Source organism: Balaenoptera ricei, chromosome 13 (assembly GCF_028023285.1).
Source record: "Balaenoptera ricei isolate mBalRic1 chromosome 13, mBalRic1.hap2, whole genome shotgun sequence".
NCBI classification, from domain to species: domain Eukaryota; kingdom Metazoa; phylum Chordata; class Mammalia; order Artiodactyla; family Balaenopteridae; genus Balaenoptera; species Balaenoptera ricei.
The window spans coordinates 950,981-968,548 of record NC_082651.1 but is presented as its reverse complement, the minus strand read 5'-3'; the positions used below and the strand labels follow the sequence as shown (position 1 = coordinate 968,548).

The 17,568-nt window shown below is 60.9% G+C and overlaps 1 protein-coding gene across 3 annotated transcripts in view; it reads left to right on the top strand.

The window, feature by feature from the left end:
- SH3RF3 (SH3 domain containing ring finger 3) overlaps positions 1-17,568 on the top strand; it is a 216,430-nt gene that overhangs the window by 125,357 nt on the left and 73,505 nt on the right. For all 3 annotated transcript variants that reach the window (XM_059942575.1, XM_059942577.1, XM_059942576.1), the window contains one exon: positions 9,976-10,329. In XM_059942575.1, coding sequence (XP_059798558.1) covers positions 9,976-10,329 — 354 coding nt within the window. The remainder of the gene's footprint in view (positions 1-9,975; positions 10,330-17,568) is intronic.

The following is a 17,568-nucleotide window of genomic DNA, read 5'->3' as shown; positions in this document are numbered from 1 at the left end:
GCTTCTATGAATGTCTATATGGTTGATGTATAGGCTGCATCTTCCTGCTTCTTTGCCTGCCTGGTATCTTTAATTGGATGCCAGTGTTGTGAATTCTGGCTTTTCCAGTGCTGGATGTTTTTGTATTCCTACAAATATTTGCAAGCCTTGTTCTGGGATGTAAATTATACAGAAACAGTATGATGCTTTTGTGCCTCGGTCTTGCCCTTTGATAGGCAGGACTAGGGCGCCTCTAACATGGGGCTGATTACCCCATCCCCACTTGCGAAGCTGCATTCTCTACTCCATGTCCTGCGGTTGATGAGGTTCTTCACTGCCGAGCTACCTGATGGCCCATGTCTGAAAACTGTTTCATAAATTTGGTTTTAGCATTTCAGGTGAGAGGGTAAAAATGGTCCTTGTTATCCCGTCTTGTAAACCTGCAATGGTTTAGAATTTTGAAATAAGGGCGACACATCATTATGTTATACACTTTAAACTAATACAAGGTTATATGTCAGTTATACCTCAGTAAAACTGGGGGGGGGGACAAATAAGGATAAAATTGGGATGCAAGAGGTACTTTTGACAGAACGGGAAAGCAGTAGGTCAGCCATGGCTCTCCCGTGCTGAGTCTCCCCAGCCCAGGGCCCAGAGTAAACAGTCAGCTTTCATCAGAGACGTGAGGACTGGGTGGAAGCCTTTGAGGCCCTCATCCTCTGTGGAGACAGGTTACAACCAAGTCCAAACACCGTCCTGCGGCCAGTGCTCCAGGTGGGCCAGTGGGGTGGCGTGGGGTGGCGTGGGCTGGCAGCTCCTCCGTTTCTTCCGAGCAGGTGTGACCCCTGCTTCCTCACCCAGATCCTAACTCTCAGGACACCCTGATTCTGCCACATCAGAGGTGACCCGACAAAACCCCAGGAAGGAAACAGGAGAGACGCCGCTCAGGGGTTCCTGCCGCAGAACGTGGGGGAGATGTGATCTTGCCTGAAGCTCCGTTTTGTTTTTCCGTTTGCACGACCTGTTTCTCACGAGCTTCTACGTCAGTGGGCATCTGGGGGCAGGGACATCCCACCGGACCTGAATATGAGTCCTGCCCGCGTTTCTGTGTCCGGGTGCCGACTGTGCCTTCGTGAAGACTTAATGCACTTCACCCAACAGGCGATGCCCAGTCACCAGAGGGCAGGCTCAGCAAGGGAGGCAACGGAGGGGAGGAGCGGTGGGGCTCCCGGGGAGCAGGACTTCAGTGCCCTTTGGGTGGCCCCGCCGGGATCCGGGTCTGCACCCCAAAGCATGATCTGGGCGCTGGGGTGTGGTCACTGGGATTTTCCTCCACGGAGATAGGTAGGTGCGTAGGGACCAGCTCTCCCTGATGACTCCCTCCTTTAGTGTTTTTTGAACAATTTGTGAAGTTGACATCTTGTAATGTACTACACGCAAAGTGACATGTAATGTCTCAGTTTTCCTGTCATCGTCTCTGTCTTCATAACTACATAAGCAGCCACTTTGAGGCCAGACTAGTAACAATTCTTTTCCCTTCTGGGTCCTGGCATAGTGGTTGCACATAGTAGGCAGTTAGTGCGTTTGTGTAGTGTTGTTGAGTTTTGGGCCAGTGTTTCACAGAAGTGGTCAAAGTATAAGGGCTAAGCCGTCAGCCATTTCTGAGGTCTTAGCTGGGACACCTTCAGCCTGTCTTCTTGGAAGCACATGGTGGGACTTAGCAAGGCCTTGTGAAACCGGCCCCTGCAGCTTCCCCGGGAGCTTCTGTGTGGTAGCCCTGCCCACAGCCTGGAGGTCCAGCTGCAGGTGGGCCCAGAAGAAAGCAGAGATGACTTCCATCTTCAGTAGACAGGCAGGGATGACAGCGTCTCAACCTGCGGCTGAAGTGCCGGCGATGTTGGAAGGAGCCAGGCCTGGCTGCCCGCTGAGCCCAAGCCTCTCCTGGGGCCTCGGTTCGCCCAGCCAGCGGAAAAGCAGCCAGCTGTGCTGTGTCTGACCGTTTCTGCCCAGGCTCCAGCTGCTTTCTTTCCTTCCCATCACGTGTCGCTCACATGGGCAATAGTAACCCTGAAAACCAAGTACGTGCAGGATGGGATTTTTTTCAGCCTACTTGAGCTCCCTCCACTGGACGCTTTTTGACTCAGAATCTCTCTGTCCTCACCCGCCGTCCACTCATCCTCATCCTGCTCAGGGACACAGGTTCCTCAGGCCTCCCTGTCCCCGCAGGCTGCCTGGGCCTCCCCACCCACCTGCCCTCCCCTTGGCCGTGGCTTCGACAGGTGCCTTCGCTCAGCTTCCCTCCTGGGTATCCACATCCCTACCTTCCCTACCGAGTCATCCAGGCCAGCGACTCAGAAACTTCAGTGAGCGTCAGAGTCCCCTGGAAAGCTCCGGGCCCAGCCCCGAGTCTGACGCGGTGGGTCTGGGCGGACCCGTGTCTAAGAAATAAGTTGGGGAAGAGGCTTGTTTTGCAGATTCCACTTGGCCCCAAGGGTGGGCCTTGGCCATCGATATGGGGGCCGCCCACCCAGGCGGAAACCTGCTTACGAGGCCACCTGCCCCTTGGGTGGGCCTCCTTGGTGAAGGTGAAAGCACACTTAGCCGTGGAGAGATTTGTCTCTGGGTGTTTATAAGGTGACAGCAGAGTATGCCTTGGCTGAGGTTCAGGCCTGTGTTCAGTGCGGAAGGCACAGCGAGTCTGATTGCGCAGCTGGAAAGGGTCATGGGGCCTCCGGGTGCCTTCCCTCCAGAGCAGAGAGCATTTGTGGGGAGATGGCCCTGCAGTGCCAGCCGCCGCTTCCCCAGTGGTTCTAAGACTTGACCACAAATTACTTCCCAGATTAACCGTCTGGGCCTCCGTCGTGGTGTCTCTCCCGTTACCTTTGATTGGCACTTCTGTTTGGAAGGAGGCTGTGAGTCGCTGGTGACCTGGACCCTTCGGAGACCAGCGTGTACTCGGGGCGCCACCTTCTGCAGCCGCCTCGACTTCGCCAGTTACTGCAAAGGGAGAAAGCACAGCTAGCTCTGGCCTCACTTCCTTCTGCCCAGCCTCCTCAGAGAAACTCAGAGCTGTCCTCTGTTGCTTTTATTCCTTCCAAATCCTCAAAGCGAGAGCAGTTAGGAGTTACGGTGTGAAGCCGGTGAGGACTCCGCGGTCTCCCTGGGCGGCCGTTCCTGTGCCTCTGTGTCTGTTGGCGCGTCTGAGCCCTGGACTGAAAGAGCAGGTTTCCAGCCTGTCTGAGCTGTGCCTCGCAGGCCCGCGGGGGCCACCGGCCACCCCTCCGCTCGCTCAGCCCTTCAGTCACTCTTTTATTGAGCACCCGCCGTGTGCCAGGCCCTGGGGAGAATCGTCTTGAAACCCACGTTCTCGTTGGACGAGAGAGGATGAAGAGAAGATGAAGCCTAGAGGGCAGTGTATCCTCTGTGCAGACAGAGCTTGAGAGGGGCCGGGAGGCTGGGGCAGGGACTGTAACGGGCTCTCCTGCTCAGAGGGCCCCTCAGAGAAGCCCCCTGGGGGCAGGAGGGGAGGGGGGAGGAGCAGCGGGCCGAGGGGGGGTGGGGGCGGGGGCCGCGGGAGGCCGGCCTGACCTTCGAGTTCGCTGCACGCACCGCAAGTGGGTGAGTCCACATCCCCGCCCTGCTCAGGGCACGGCCTTTGGGCCTCTGTCCACTGACCACCCCCAAGCCGTGTCCTTCATTTCTAGCCCTGCCTTTACCTGGGGGTTGATAGCGTAAAACGAATGTAGAGAGAACCTTCTAGGCGAAAAGTTTTCAGCTGTGCTGGGTCTTGGGCCCCTGAGAGCAGCCCTGTCATCTGTCACCATCTCCCAGCCTACCCTCCAGCGGTCTCACCTCCCCGGGGTCCGTTGTCACACGTGGACCAGACCGTCTCCATGAAGGTGACTCGGGCCTCACTCCTGCCTACAGCCCCCGGGGGGCCCGTGGCTCTCAGAGTAAATCCGGGCTCCTCCCTGCAGCCCACAGGCCGCGGCTGGGCACAGAGGCGGCTGGGGGCCCAGCCCGCGCTCCTTCCGGCCTCGGCTCCCGGTCTGTGCCGCGGGGTGATGGCCTCCCCCTCCTTGGGCCTGGGTGCCGGGCGTGGAGCGGTGCTGGTGCCGTGAGGGCCGCGTGGGGACCTCGTTTCCCGTGACGGCGTGTCCAGCCCCACGTTGCGGGCAGTAGGAGCCCTCGAGTCTCCTCGCAAAATTGTATTCTACTGCGAGGGTGTTGTCTTTGAGGCTGTTGTGTGGATAAGGAAGAAAATCTTTGATCCTTTAAAAAGCCATTTGGAACAGTTTCTCGTTTCATTCCGAGTGAAGGAACACTGTCATTTGGAGAATGAGGATCTGTGAACTGTGCAGGGCGGGGCCTCCGCGGGAATAATTGGGCTTCAAGTCCTGCTGGAGGCCAAGGCCAAGGTGGCGCGTGCGTGTGGGCCAGGCCAGAGCAGCCAGCCTGGGCTCTCAGGGGGCTGCACCGGTCACCTGCAGTCACCGGGCGGGGGTGCAGATTCAGATCGGAAGGCTGGGCCGTGACACCCAGCTCCCCACGCGGGAACTGATGGCTGAGGCTTGGCTCAGGACCGGCTACAGAGAAATGATCCCCGGGGGTTAATTCACACTTCTGTAAACCTTTGTATTTAAAGGGGGACGAACGTGTGTTTGAAACCTGCTCTTGTTAGGACTTCTTATTGCTAAATTTGCAACACTGTTCCTATGTTAATATGTTCTTAAATATGTAAGTTTTGGGGAGAGTTTATTGAGTTGTCCTTGAGCTTTTAGTTACAGAGGTCTTCTTCTTCTTGTGGGATCTTAGTTCCCCAACCAGGGATCAAACCCGGGCCCTGCAGTGGAAGCGCAGAGTCCTAACCACTGGACAGCCAGGGAAGTCCCCAGAGAAGTCTTCCTACCCTGTTCTCAGATCCAGCTGAGAGAAAGATGAAAGTCTAAGAGATGGAAATTTAAGTGCTAACGTTATTACCAACAAATCTCAGTGGAGGAACATGGGTCAGATCCAGAGGCAGTGGAGCTCACTAGTGCCTCGCCCTCAAGCATAGACCTGGGCCTCCCACCCAAGGGCTTGGCCCCCTGGTCTAGAACTGCCACCCTGCGCCAGCTGGGAGCAGGGAGGGGAGCCCCCAGGCCTGAGCTCCACCTGCTTAAGAAGACGGACCCACAGTGGCGTCCTCCCCCACCCCAGAGCATTCACAGGCGAGCATTCCCAGGGTGGGGTGGGAGGGGGGGACGGGGCGGCCGGCCTGCCCGGGCCGCCTCTCTCAGCCTTCCTCCCGCCTTGCCTGGTAGGTTCTTGTCCGCCTCTGAGCTCTCCACACCCCTGTGGCACCCGTGGGAGTGTGGTGCCGGGGGTGAGCCCTCTGAGGCCTGTGCTCCCCGTAGAGACCCCCCCAGCCGGGCTCCTAACCAAGCCACCCACGGGGAGGAAACCTGTGCCGGATCCGCCGTGGAACCTCGGCTCCCAAAACCACTGCATCTAAACTGGGGAGCAGCAAGGTCTCTTACGGCACCTCAGGCTTTGTACGAAGTGGAAAAAACATGGTACTGCTGCGGCCCGGGAAGTCTCACCCATACATCGGACGCTGTCCAGCCTAATCTGCTCGTTTTGTTTTTAATGACTTGCGGATACACCTGGCTATTGTTCAAAACAGGGAAATTTAGAAAAGTGTGAAGAGGAAAATCAGAGTCACCCATAATCCTACCAGTAAATGTGAATAAAATACACGTGTAGGAGAAGAATGAACAGAAACGTTGTGAGCGTGCTGTTGTTCCCTTTATTCTTTTCTATGTGTAAATTTACATACATTGTGAACAAATTTGGGATGGTGCTGCATCACTATTTCTGTTGCTTTCTTCATTAAATTGTGAGAATTTTCCAACGACATTGTTGGAAAATTGACAGAAGTCAGGGGGTCCTCCCGCTGGAGTCCTCCATGCCTTCCACCCACACAGAGGAGAGCCGGACCCCAGCCTCACTGACCCCCGGCCCCCATTCCCAACCACGTGTCTCTCCGGCCCCTCTGCCTGCTGTTCCTCCTTGGACACCCAGGGCTCCCACCTCCTGTCTCCTCCCCGGGTGTCAGCAGGCCCCTCCTTCCTCAGTAAGGACTTCCGTGGCCTCCTGAAGGCAAAAGGGCCCTGTGGGACTGGTCACCTTGGTTAGAAGTGCCCTGCAAGCGCCCAGGCAGCCCCCAGCCACACGTCCCTGGGGACCTCGCCCCGCTCGGTTCCCTAGAATGTGCACAGGAAGTGGTGCCCTGTGCCCCCCTCTTTTGCTGGAAAACAGCCTTTGTCTCCTTAAAGTTCATCTTCAGGGGGAATTACCACAGGTCCTTCAGGAACCTTGGAACCTCCAATCTTGGGCCCTTGGCTTTCAGATGCACCCTGCGGAGGGGCTCAGGGCGAAGAGGGCGGCCGCATTCCCGCAGGCGGGGTGAGCCCAGGAGGAGGGGGCGCCTCGGAGCAGGGCCGCGTTGGCAGGACAGCTGGGCCGCAGGCTGGCGGACGGCGGTCCACCCCTCATGGGGAGCACCTGGCAGCTGGCAGAGGTGGGCTTTGTCCAGCCCGGGGTGATGGGGGCTGAAGTGAATGCCATTTGCCCCTCCCTGCTTCCATTTTTAGACATCATCTCTCCCCAAATCCTTGCCTCTAATCAGCCTTTTCCTGCAATACGAGGCAGTTGTGTGCGGCTCCGGTGTTGGCCCGCGTTGGCCTTAGTGGATGGATGTTTCTTGTTTAACCTCAGGTACCGGAGAGCGGCCTCAGTTCGCCTGTTCACTTCGGCAGCAGAACTGCAGGCTCGTTCGTCACCTCAGGCACCTGGGGACAGAGCAGGCTCGAGTGGGAACGCGGGGGGTGGCGGGGGCTTGGCGGGGAGGCAGCCAGGGGCGGTCGTCCTGTGAGTCCGCCACACCCTCAGGGCCCCTGGCCTCGCTGCCCACTGTGTGAAATGTTAACTCGAAGGATGGGAACCTCCTCCCATGTGGGGGCCTGTCCCACAGCAGGTGTAGGACACACCCTGCAGTGGGTGGGGACAGCCTTGCACCTGGTGTTACAGACGTCTCGCGTTCGGCGTCCCGCTAAACACAGGCTGGGGCTGCTAGCAGGCCCGCGAGGTCACCGGCACATGCTTGTAACAAAAGGAAGGGAACAGAACCTCCCCGCCCGAACCTCAGTAACTGTAGCTGGCCTCCCAGTGTGAGAATTCGCGTGACCTAATTTTCGTGCCAAAAAATGGTCTGATTTTTAAAGACATTTGAATCTCCAAAATGAACCCAACCCCTCCAACTGCCAAAGGCACAGGTATACCTCACTGGACCCTGAAGATGCTGCAGGGCTGGACAAGCACCCCCATGCCGTGCGTGAGGGGAGCCGTGGTATGTCCGGCGAGATGGAGAAGAGAGGCGTGAGCGGTGGTACTGCCGCCTGGGACTTGCTCACTTGGCGTAAGGGTCACACGAGCCTTTGGGGGGGACAGCGGCTCTCGGTCCGACGTGCTTGGCCGGTGGTCATCAGCAGGCCACCTGCGCTCAACCAGCCCGGCCAGCTGTTGAGAGGCTTGGTGCCCGGGGCTCCAGCTGTGCCCCAGATACAGCCTTTGGGAGGGGGGAGGGGAGCTGGGGCTCCATTCTCACCACCCCACAGACGGTTTAGTTGGTGAAAAGCAGAGTGTTTTACACCCAAGCAGCACTGATCAAAATGCCCATCAGCCGCCTGCCTGCCCCTGTCAGCGAAGGGGTGCTCCTGCAGTGTCTCCTCACAGAAGCTTCGGGCAGGTGAAGACCGTTCCTCGCCAGCTGCCGAGTTTGTGAAGCTCTGAGGAATAACAGCCACCTGCCAGCGTGACGACCTGTGCTGTCCTCAGCCCCCGGCTGGGAGGAGCGGATTAAAGGAAGCGCCTGCAGAGCCGCCGTCCAGGGTCACGTGGATGCTTCACGGGGCGGGGGCTTCCACTCTGAAGCCGGCTCCCCTGAGAGCGGCAGGGTCTCTGGGGGCTGTGGAAATGCAGAGATATGGGCACCACCCCAGGCCTGTTGAGCCGGAATCTGCGTCTTGAAAGGCTCCCGGGTGGCAGCGCCCACTGAAGTGCAGCTGGATCTGACCAGAACGGGAGGCGTGGCTCAGAGACACGTGCTGTCCCTACGTCTGAGCCCTGTCCTCCAGCCCCTGAGTCCCGGAAGGGAGGACACACATCGCTCCCCAGGGCGCGGTCACGGCCCGCTGCTCCTGTGCGGACGTGTGGGGACCACAGTCCTCCCCCTGGGTCAGGGCGAAGGGGTCGGCGTGCTCGCCTGTTCCCTGTTGTTTTCCTTGAAAACCGCTGGGCGCGTCCCACCGATCGCTCTTATCCCTGACGTCTTCCCCTGGGCCTGGCTTTCCAGTCTTACTCCTGTTTTAAAGGTTCCGTTCAGTCTAGAGCCCTCTGGACAGAACCAGTGGTCTGGTGACCTGCCTGTGCAGGTCTGGACGTGCGCACACTGCCAGCCCGTGCCTGGATTTCCTGATCCTGAAATTGCGGTTTCTGATACTGACTCAGCAGGGTCCCAGGGGCCTGAGTGAGGGACTCCAGGCCTGCTGCTCTGGGGACGAATGGGATTATTTGAACCCAGGGGCGTCGTCGGTGCCCTTATTTCTGTACAGAAACCTGCCACGTGGAAGCAGGTCTAGACCGGGTTCTGGTGCCCATAAGCAAAGGCGTCATGCCTGGCGCTTCCTGCTTCTGCTCTTCTGTTGGCCCTGCAGGCGGGCGCAGAACACGGGGTGAAGGAGGCCGGCCCGCGGGGGTCACAGGGCCCCCAAAGGCTGCGAGGGAGGGGCTTGGGCACCGGCTTGCTCTCCGAGCAGCACTGCTGACGGGGCAAATGAATGAAGCCTTAAAGCAGAGCGAGACAGCTGAGCCTGATTGGAGGCAGCGTTTCAGGGCTAATCCTGGACTTAGATCACACGGTTTGGGGCCTGGGGTGAGTTTTACAACCCCCCGCGAAGGACAGGAGTGTGTAGTGGAAATGCTGACAGCCTGTGCCTGAGCCGTCTGAAGACGGCTGCACACCCAGCGCCTGTGCGCGGCTTGGCCTGTGGACACAGGGCATCCCTCCCTCTCGCTGCGCAAATCCAGCGGTGCTTTTGTTTGGTTTTAGCTCATAGAGATGCTGCCAGCCGCAAACCCCGGTCGGTATGCGAGGGAGGACCTGCAGGGCCGAGGGGCCCTTCCTGGCCTGGCCCACGGCTCCAGGCTCACAGGAGGACGTGGCACGGCGCCTGCACCAGGCGCCCTGCAGATCCAGAGCCGGCACCATGTGGCCTTCACCTGCCTGCAGGGACCTCGTGCCCTTGAAGGTTCCCTTGGCACACACACTTCCTCTCCTGCTCCTGTCAGGATCCAGTGTGTCCTTCCAGCACCGCCCCCGCCCCACAAAGGCTTCAAACCCTTCCTCACACTGGCACCTGGGACGGTGGCCCAGCGCCAGCACTGAGCTCGCGCCCTGGTCTCTGGTCATGCTTCCCTTGGACCCCACTGTCCCCACCTGGTCTACAGGTGTGTCTTGTTCCAGGAGGGCCCTTGTTCTGCCCCCTCCCCAGACCTTGCGGGCAGGGCTCTGCCGGCAGCCTGAGGCCTCTCCACCGTGAGTCCGGTCAGCCTAGGGTGGCCGCGTGCCAGGGAAGCTGCATCCTGCTGGTGCACGAGGTGGGGAGCACATGGGGGCCGCTCCCACCCTGGGCACCCCCTCTGGGTGTTTCCCAGGCAGCCCCGCTCGGCCAAAGTGGGGAGAAGGGAGCAGCCCCTGGAAAGCACAGCTTTCCAGTAGAATGTCCAGATGCCGCCCTGGCCTTCGCTGTGTTTTCTCCGCACCGTTCATACTGGACGTGCTGTTGGAAGGGCCTGGCGGCTTGAACGCGCTGGTGGCTTTGAGGCGCGAGTGGAAGGCCGGACGTGGGGTGCAGCTGCTGTCCACTGACGCCTGCCTCTCCCCTCTCTCCTTAGCTCAACGCCGCCGCCAAGCAGCTGATGGAGATGGACAGGCTGGGCCCGGCCTCAGCGTCCGGCTGCCTCGCCGTCGTGCCCTCTGACCCCGGCGCGGGGGCCAGCGCGGCCCCGGGTCCCACTTCGGGCAGCACAGGGGCGGTCAGCGCCTTCCAGCGGCGTGTGGACAGTAAGAAGAATGCCAAGAAGCGGCACTCCTTCACAGCCCTCAGCGTGACGCACAAGTCCACACAGGCCGCCAGCCACAGGCGCTCCATGGAGATCAGCGCGCCCGTGCTGATCAGCTCCAGCGACCCCCGGGCCGCGGCCAGGATCGGGGACCTGGCGCACCTGTCCCGCAGCGCTCCCACCCAGGTAACGTCGCTGGGGCGGGGCTCCCTCCTCAGCTCCGCTTGCTCCCCGTCCCCTGGTCCCCGGGTGGGTGTGAGGGAGGCCAGGCAACAGTGCCTTTTGGGGTCCCCGCCTCAGGGCCCCCGAAGCCCTGGTGGGAGGTGTGTCTTGGTCTCAACCAGCATTCAGACAGCCCAGGGGGATGTGAGGTGCTTCTCAAGGTCCCGTCCCAGCCCGCCTCAGCCCTCTGCCTCGGGAGAAAGTCTGGGTTAGCGCTGCTGTGTCTTCAGCATCTCGTGACACTGGCTGACGTGCTCCCTGTGGGCAGAACCAGAGGTGACCACGCGTGTACAGAGCCCTCCTCTGTGGCACGGGGCACTGGTTCCGTCCGCCAGGGAAGCAAAGGGGGCACCTTGCTCTCAGCCAAGCAGACCAGGCGGCCTTGGAGCCAGGCTGTTGCCGAGTCCACGCTGGTCCTGCTTGCCGCGCCACAGGCCAGTCAATCGAGAGACGAAGTGTCGGAGCCAGGAATGACATGACCGGGCCCTGGGACCCATTTTCCCGCAGTTACACTGGAAGTGAAAGTTGTGACCCGGCTCAGGACTTTAGTGAGCGTCGTCAGGAAGGGTGAGAGGTCAAGGGAAGCAGTTTGCAACCTGTCTGTGGACCCGTTTAATTCAACTGTTGGGAGACAGGAGGGGTGGTGCTGAGCGCCTGCGAGTTGAGGGCCAGCCACCAGGGCGGCGAATGGCAGGTGCCAGCGTAGGTCCGTGCTCATGGGTGGGACCCAGAGGCCAACCCCGCCCCCTCTGCCCCCACCTCCGGCGCCACCTTCTGGGTCTGCATCCTCAGACACTCCAGCTGCCTGCCTCTGGCTGCCCCTCGGGCCCTGCGGTAACGCTGACCTTCACCTGGGCGCTCCTGGAGGTGCCCGTTGCCACACAGGAGCTCTGAGCACCTTAGCGTGGCCTGAGAAGCCCTTCAGACTTAGGCCACCACCCTGCCGTCTTTCCAGCATCTCCACCGCTCTCCCCTGCGCCGTCCGCACCGGCCCTGCACCTGTGCGCCCGTGCTGGCCTGGCTCCCCCCTCCCCCCGCGGCTGTTCCTGCTCCTCCCCGCGCTCGTCCCTCCTCCACCTCGCAGCACAGACACGCGCCCACGCGCAGGAAAGGCATGCGTCCCGCTCGCACCCGCCCGCAGGGCTTTCCCCCGCATCCGCCGTGGACTGTTTTGCCTTTGTCGCTTGTATTCATGGCCTTCTCCCCGACCCCTGGACTCGGAGGGACTGGGCAGGGACGGGGTGTCGTCCACCCCGTGTGCCGTGTCCTGGCTCCTGACCCCCACCCGGCCGTCTCTCCTTGGGTGGCCGTGGGATCCGAGTCAGCCGCGCTGCATTCTGAATGGTCTGAGCATGAAACACCGTGGCTCCAAGGATGCCACTTGACCTCCCCCCGTGGTGGCTCCCACGGGCTCAGGGCCCACACCGCTGGCTGCCGAGAGGGCGCAGCTGTGAGGTGGCCAGCTCGCTCCCGCACGCCGCGCGTCCACCACAGGCAGCGGGGCTCCGAGGGGAGCGAGGTCGGGCTGGGCCTCCGATGCCCACCCTGATGAATCATCCCTCCCTGCCGTTTGGAGAAGTCCGGCCTCGGCCGAGGTCCTCATGAGCAGTGGAGCACCGCGGTCGCCTTGCTGCTGGGGAGGGAGGGTTCCCAGGAGGGGACGGGGAGAGAGGCTGTCTAGGCCAGCTCCACTGTTCAGAGTCCAGATGTGTGCTTGCTGAGGTCGCGGGTCAAAGCAGGAGATGATTGCCCACAGCTCAGAGCGGCCTGTCATCAGGTGACCCAGGTCGCCCCCCCCCGCTGCCTGGGAAGCCCCAGGGGGTGCAAGGAGCTCCTGGGCCGGGCAGCGTGGCCAGTTATGCCCCGGAACGGGCAGCCCCAATCCTCCAGGCCTGCTTCCCGCCTGCCACCTGTTCGGTAGATAGAAGCCTTGCTGGGGCAGAGCCACACATGCTGACTTGCATGTTGTCTGCCCAGCTGTGCTCAGGCCACAACAGCAGGGCTGGTGGTTGTGAAGAGACCATGTGACCCAGGGACGCTAAAATTCTGACCTCCCGGCCTTGTGCAGGGACGATGGCCCAGCCCCGGGCGGCAGTGTCCCCACTGCCGTGGCAGGGGTGGGATGTGGCCGCTGGTGCACTGGCCCCTACAGGCTCCCGCGTGGAGATGTTCAGTGGCCAAAGCAAGTCCTCCAGCCTGGCTCTGCACAGTGGGGATGGGGGTGGGAAGTGGGGTCCAGGGCACCCAGGGGGAGCCCGGGTGTTTGGGAACAGCCCACGGCACCATATCCCTGGAGGCTCCGTGTTGTCTGTAAGCTTTAACTGCTCAACGCAGAGGCCGGCAACCTCGGAGCACAAAGGTGACCCACGGAAGCCGAAGCCGGCGTCTCTGTGCCCGCCGTCCGTGGACGGCTGTGGGCGGGACCTGCACCCAGCAGGCTCTGGCCTCGTCCAGCCAATGGCAGGCTCTCACCAGACTCGGTGTTTCTCAGCTTCAGAGAGACCACGGCTTACAGGCCAGCTTCAAATAAGCCAACAGAAGCCCTTGAGATCAGAAAGACGTGCTTTAAAATCAGTGAAAAGGGGAGTGTTTGAAATTCAGCAGCGAGAACATCAAAAGGGAGCATTTCTCTAGCGTCTGAGGAGTGAATTGGAAGAGTCCTCCTGGAAGCTTCTGGGCGTCTTTCAACGCATCCACCTGTGTGTGGGGTGGCCTGCAGCCCCTCTCGCCACCTCCTCTTGGGTCGGCCCAGGACAGGCTCTAAGCGGGGAGTGCGGGCACCGACGCGCCGGGCTCCCCGCTGTCAGCCCACCTCCAGGCTCCTGTGCGCACTGCCCGCGGGGAGCCTGGGCTTGTGTTTCGCATTTTCAGAAAGTTACAAAGGTAATTCTGTGCCTTGTCAGGAGCAAAAAAAAAAAACCAAGCGAGCACGAGACGACTAAACCGTCTCATCGTTGAGGACGTTGCACAAGAAGAGCTTTCTCTGCAGACGTGGGCAGTGCTGTCCCGACTCGCTGGCTGCAGGGATGACAACACTGGCCGCCCGGCCCGGGCGTCTCGTCCACCACGTCAGCTGCCGACCGTGTCTGTTCTGCTGCGACGTTAAGGGCAGGGACCGCCGGGCCCCGGGCCATCGCCAGCGGCTGAGGGACAGGCCCCTGGGCCTGGTGAGCTGCCGGTCCCTCCGTCCTCCCTCTCGTTTGGTGAGCTCTTGGCTAAAGGAGCAGCCCGGGCAGATGCAGGAGGGCTCTTGGTGGACCCCAGCCCCTGGGACCAGCCGGCGCACCAGGCGACGAGGACACGGCTCAGCGCAGGGAGCGCGTGGAGCTGCACAGGGAGAGGCTGCGGCCGCTGGGAGGTGGGCCTGCGGAGGAAGCAGGCGAGGCCAGAGGGGCCACTGGGGGCCGCGGCCGCTCCCATGGGGCCCCATGTCTCCTTCAGGCCCCGCTGCAGAGGCTCGTGGCTCGTGGATGAGGACGATGAGGACGCTCAGGACCCTCCCCGCTCCCCTCGCCCGGCCCTGCCCCTCCCAGACCCGTCACGTGGACCACGGTACAGGCACGGCTGCACGCCCAGGCCCTGCAGCTGTGGCCCGACCATGGCCACCACCGGCCGGCGGCCCGGGAGCTCAGCGGAGACGGAAGCCGTGCTCGGACCCTCAGTGCCCGCAGGGGCCCTCCACACGGGGGCTCACGGACACGTGGATGGAAGACAGACACGCTGAACGGGGCTGCGGGTTCTTGAGTCCCGCCCCTCCATAGGAGGCACCTTCTGTTTGAAGGCAGGCGACAGGTCGTTGGGATGTGAAAGTCGTGCATTTTGTGCAAAGCCAAGGACGATGCCTTCGTCTGTGGACACACGTGGAAGTGGGGGGGGGGGTCTACAGTAGCTACTGGCACCTTCCTGTGGCCAAAGACCACCAAGCAGGCGGACGTGTGTGTGGGGAAGCAGAGCGAGGAGACCGCCTGTGACTCTTCTTGGTGGAAAAAGGCTCCACCTGTTGGTTCACAGTCGAGCCTTGCGATGCCCGATGGGTGAGGAGTAGCCTATAACTGCCTCCTCCCAGCCCCCAACACGTTAGCGCTTTGAGATTTTCACCCCTGAACTGGGCAGGTCTGGGGGTGCTGTTCTCCCATAGCTCCCCTTCATGATGACCCAGGGAGGCCTGTCCCGCTTTTGGCACAGCTGTGGCCGTTTGGTCCCCACTGCTGGCCCCGTGGGACGAGGGCAGAGGCTGGAGGCTTGTCCCCTCACGGCAGACGACACCTCGGCGGGCCGGCCGACTTCTCAGCATGCTGGACTGCTGCCGCGTGGTCTCTGTTGCAGCTGCCGTGTGGGCAGGAGCAGCTGGGCGCCAAGAAAACCTTACTTACGAAAGCAGGGACAGCATGGCCAGGTGTGACCTCGGAGGAGTCTGTCGACCGCCGAGCAGACCTGGACTCGGACGCTCAGGGCTGAGTCAATAGTTTGTGGGCCGGTCAGGCCACCTGAGGTGAGCTTGGCCTCCTGGTTGCCTCTGCCTCAGGTGGCCAGCCAGCTTCCTGGGGCTGATGGAGAGAACCGGGGACGTTCTGTCGGCACGGAGCGACCGGCTCCCTCTCCAGGACAGACCGTCTCCTCCAGGTTCCTTGGCCTCCGACCTCCAGCTGCCAGCCCAGGCCCCGCCCACCGTCCTCCCCGCCCAAACCCCTGGCCCTGCAGGCTGTTGGGTGTTCTTTCTGGAACCAAGCAAAGAATCAGGCTGTAGACGTTTTATTCTGAAGTTTTCTCTGGGAAGCACGTTCCTGAGAGCCCGATTTTCACCCTGTGCTATGGAGGGGTGGTGTGTGCTGAGTAAAACATGCCCATTGCACGGCTCCTTAGGGTGATGACAGAGTTTTCTGGACACATGTTAAAAATTAAAGGGAGGTGTTTCTTCCTAGGGTCTTGGTCTGTGTCAAGGAAAGCGACTTGGAGCCCCCTTTCAGCGGGGGTGCAGCTTGCCAACCGCAGACCCTTTTCCCTTTTATTAATCCCAATGGGAAATAAAAGGCCTGGTTCGCAGCTAGTGCTCAGGGGCCCCGGCAAATGCAGCACTGGAGCCTCTGGCATCTAGTAACAACCTGACGGTTTAGAATCAGGGTCCAGGGCCGCTCAGCATAGACTCCTGTCAAATGCCCGTGGGCTGTTGCTGAACGAGGCCTAAGGGATCACTGGAGTCGCCCACCCCATGGGCTCAGTGGCCCCAAGGACTGAGCCACCGGCATCCTCACACTGTTGGTGGCTCCCCCGGGTCGGGCTGTGCTCGACTCCTGGGCTGAGCCCCAACGCGCGTCCACTGCGAGTCAGCTGAAAGGAATTCCACCTCATCACGGTGGACCACCTTCCCACAACGGGGCCACGCGCGCACGGGGCTGGGCCAGGCCCGGAGGGAGGGGCGGGGTGTCGCCAGGATGCAGAAGAGCCTGTCCCCGGGCTGTGGTCCCAGTTATTTCTGTCCAAAAGCAGCTGGAGCCCTCACCTCCCTTCCTTCCTCCCTGCCCGATTCCCTCTCTCCTGCCAAGCCTTCACTAATCCCCTAAGGCCCAGAGCCATTTAAAAGTAAGCCATTAAAAAGCAGAGCGGAATCAGCCTCAGGGCCCTCAGCCAGGAGGAAACAGGCCCCAGTCCCGCGGGAAGCCTGTTCCACTGGTCGCAGCCGAGGGCGTGGGGCACGAGACACTCTGGCGCTGCACAGAACGACCTCAGACAGACTTCCCATCCCACCCGGTGTGTCCTAGGAGCTGTGCGTTAGGGTGTGGCCTTGCCTCCAGTCAGCGCCGTCCTCCCGGGGCTGGGCTGCTACAACTTGGAGCCCCCTGCGACGCCTGGTGCTTGCGAGCCCTTAATCCTGAGAGGAGGCCCCCTGTGCCACGATACCCCTGAGGGTCAGCGCACAGCTGCCTCCCGGGCTCCTGGAGGGACCGCCATCTCAGCAGCCGCGTCCTGCTCTGCTGCGTCTGTGTCCTCTGCTGTTCACAGCTCAGCTGCCGGCGGGGGACACCCCTCCACCTTCCGTCGACAGGAACAGAGATGAAGACGGGATGCGGAGGAGGATGGCTGGGACCCCGCGCCACCGGGGAGTCACAGCCTGAGCTCCCACCACCGGGCACAATGTCCCAAAGGGCCTTCATCTGGGCTCCGCACCGCATGGGGAAAAGTCAGAGCCCCGGGCTCAGTGGGCGGAGTTTTAGATGGTCTCCATCTCGATCTTGACCTTGGGAAAAAGGGTTGTCACAGGTGTGGCCTCTCATGCCCCCGATCCAGCTCTAATGGAGGGTCTGCCGTGAAATCCCACTTACTTGCTTTGTGGCCTTTGTTGTGTCGGGTTTCAGCTGAGGGCCAGGCTCCCGGCGAAGCTGCTCCCCGTGGCTCCTGTAGGGCAGCCTCGTTGCCCCAGCGCTGGGGGAGCGCCACAGGCCTGCTGCCCCCCGACACCTGTAGCGCGGAGTTGACGGGTGGGCGTCTGGAGGCCCACAGCCATGGCCAGCCTCTCCCTCTGTCCTGGAGGCAGGCACCAGCCTCCTCTGCACATGTCGCCTCCTGTTGAACTACGGCCCAAGTGGCTGGCAGGCAGCAGGGTGCAGAGACCCCCGGTGGGCCACCTTCCAGGCACAGTGGGACTTAGCAGCCCCCATCTGGGTCATGGGGCTTCCCTTGTGGTGCCTTTGGCTGGTTGGCTGTTTCAGGAGAGCTTATTTGGCCAGGAGGCCCTTTGACAAGAGCGGGGTCACGGGTCTGGCTCCGTCCAAGCCAGTCATGTGGGCCCTGCCGCCCAGCTAAGGCCCTTCGGCCCCGCTGTGGCCAGCAGTGCCCGGGTCTGGTCAGCAGAATAGCCGATCATCAGGGTCCCCTCATGGTCCTCTCCTGTCCCCTCCTGGCCCCCCATAAAGGCGGCATGGGTAGAATCCAGTAAACATGGGGTCACCTCAGCCAGAGCTTGATCTTGAAACAGACCTCAGATAATTGAACTCTGTCATTCTGTGTATCTTACTTTGAAAATGTAGTGGAAAACCACTGCTGATAGTAAAACGATGGAAAATTTGAACATACAGATTTTTAAAAATATTAACTCAAAGCCCAGCTCCGTAAGTACCGGCATTATCATTTGTATGTAAATTTCCCCATGTAAATGCACCCGTCGTTGTACAGAAACAAGCTAAACCTAGGTGTCCAGTTTCCTCA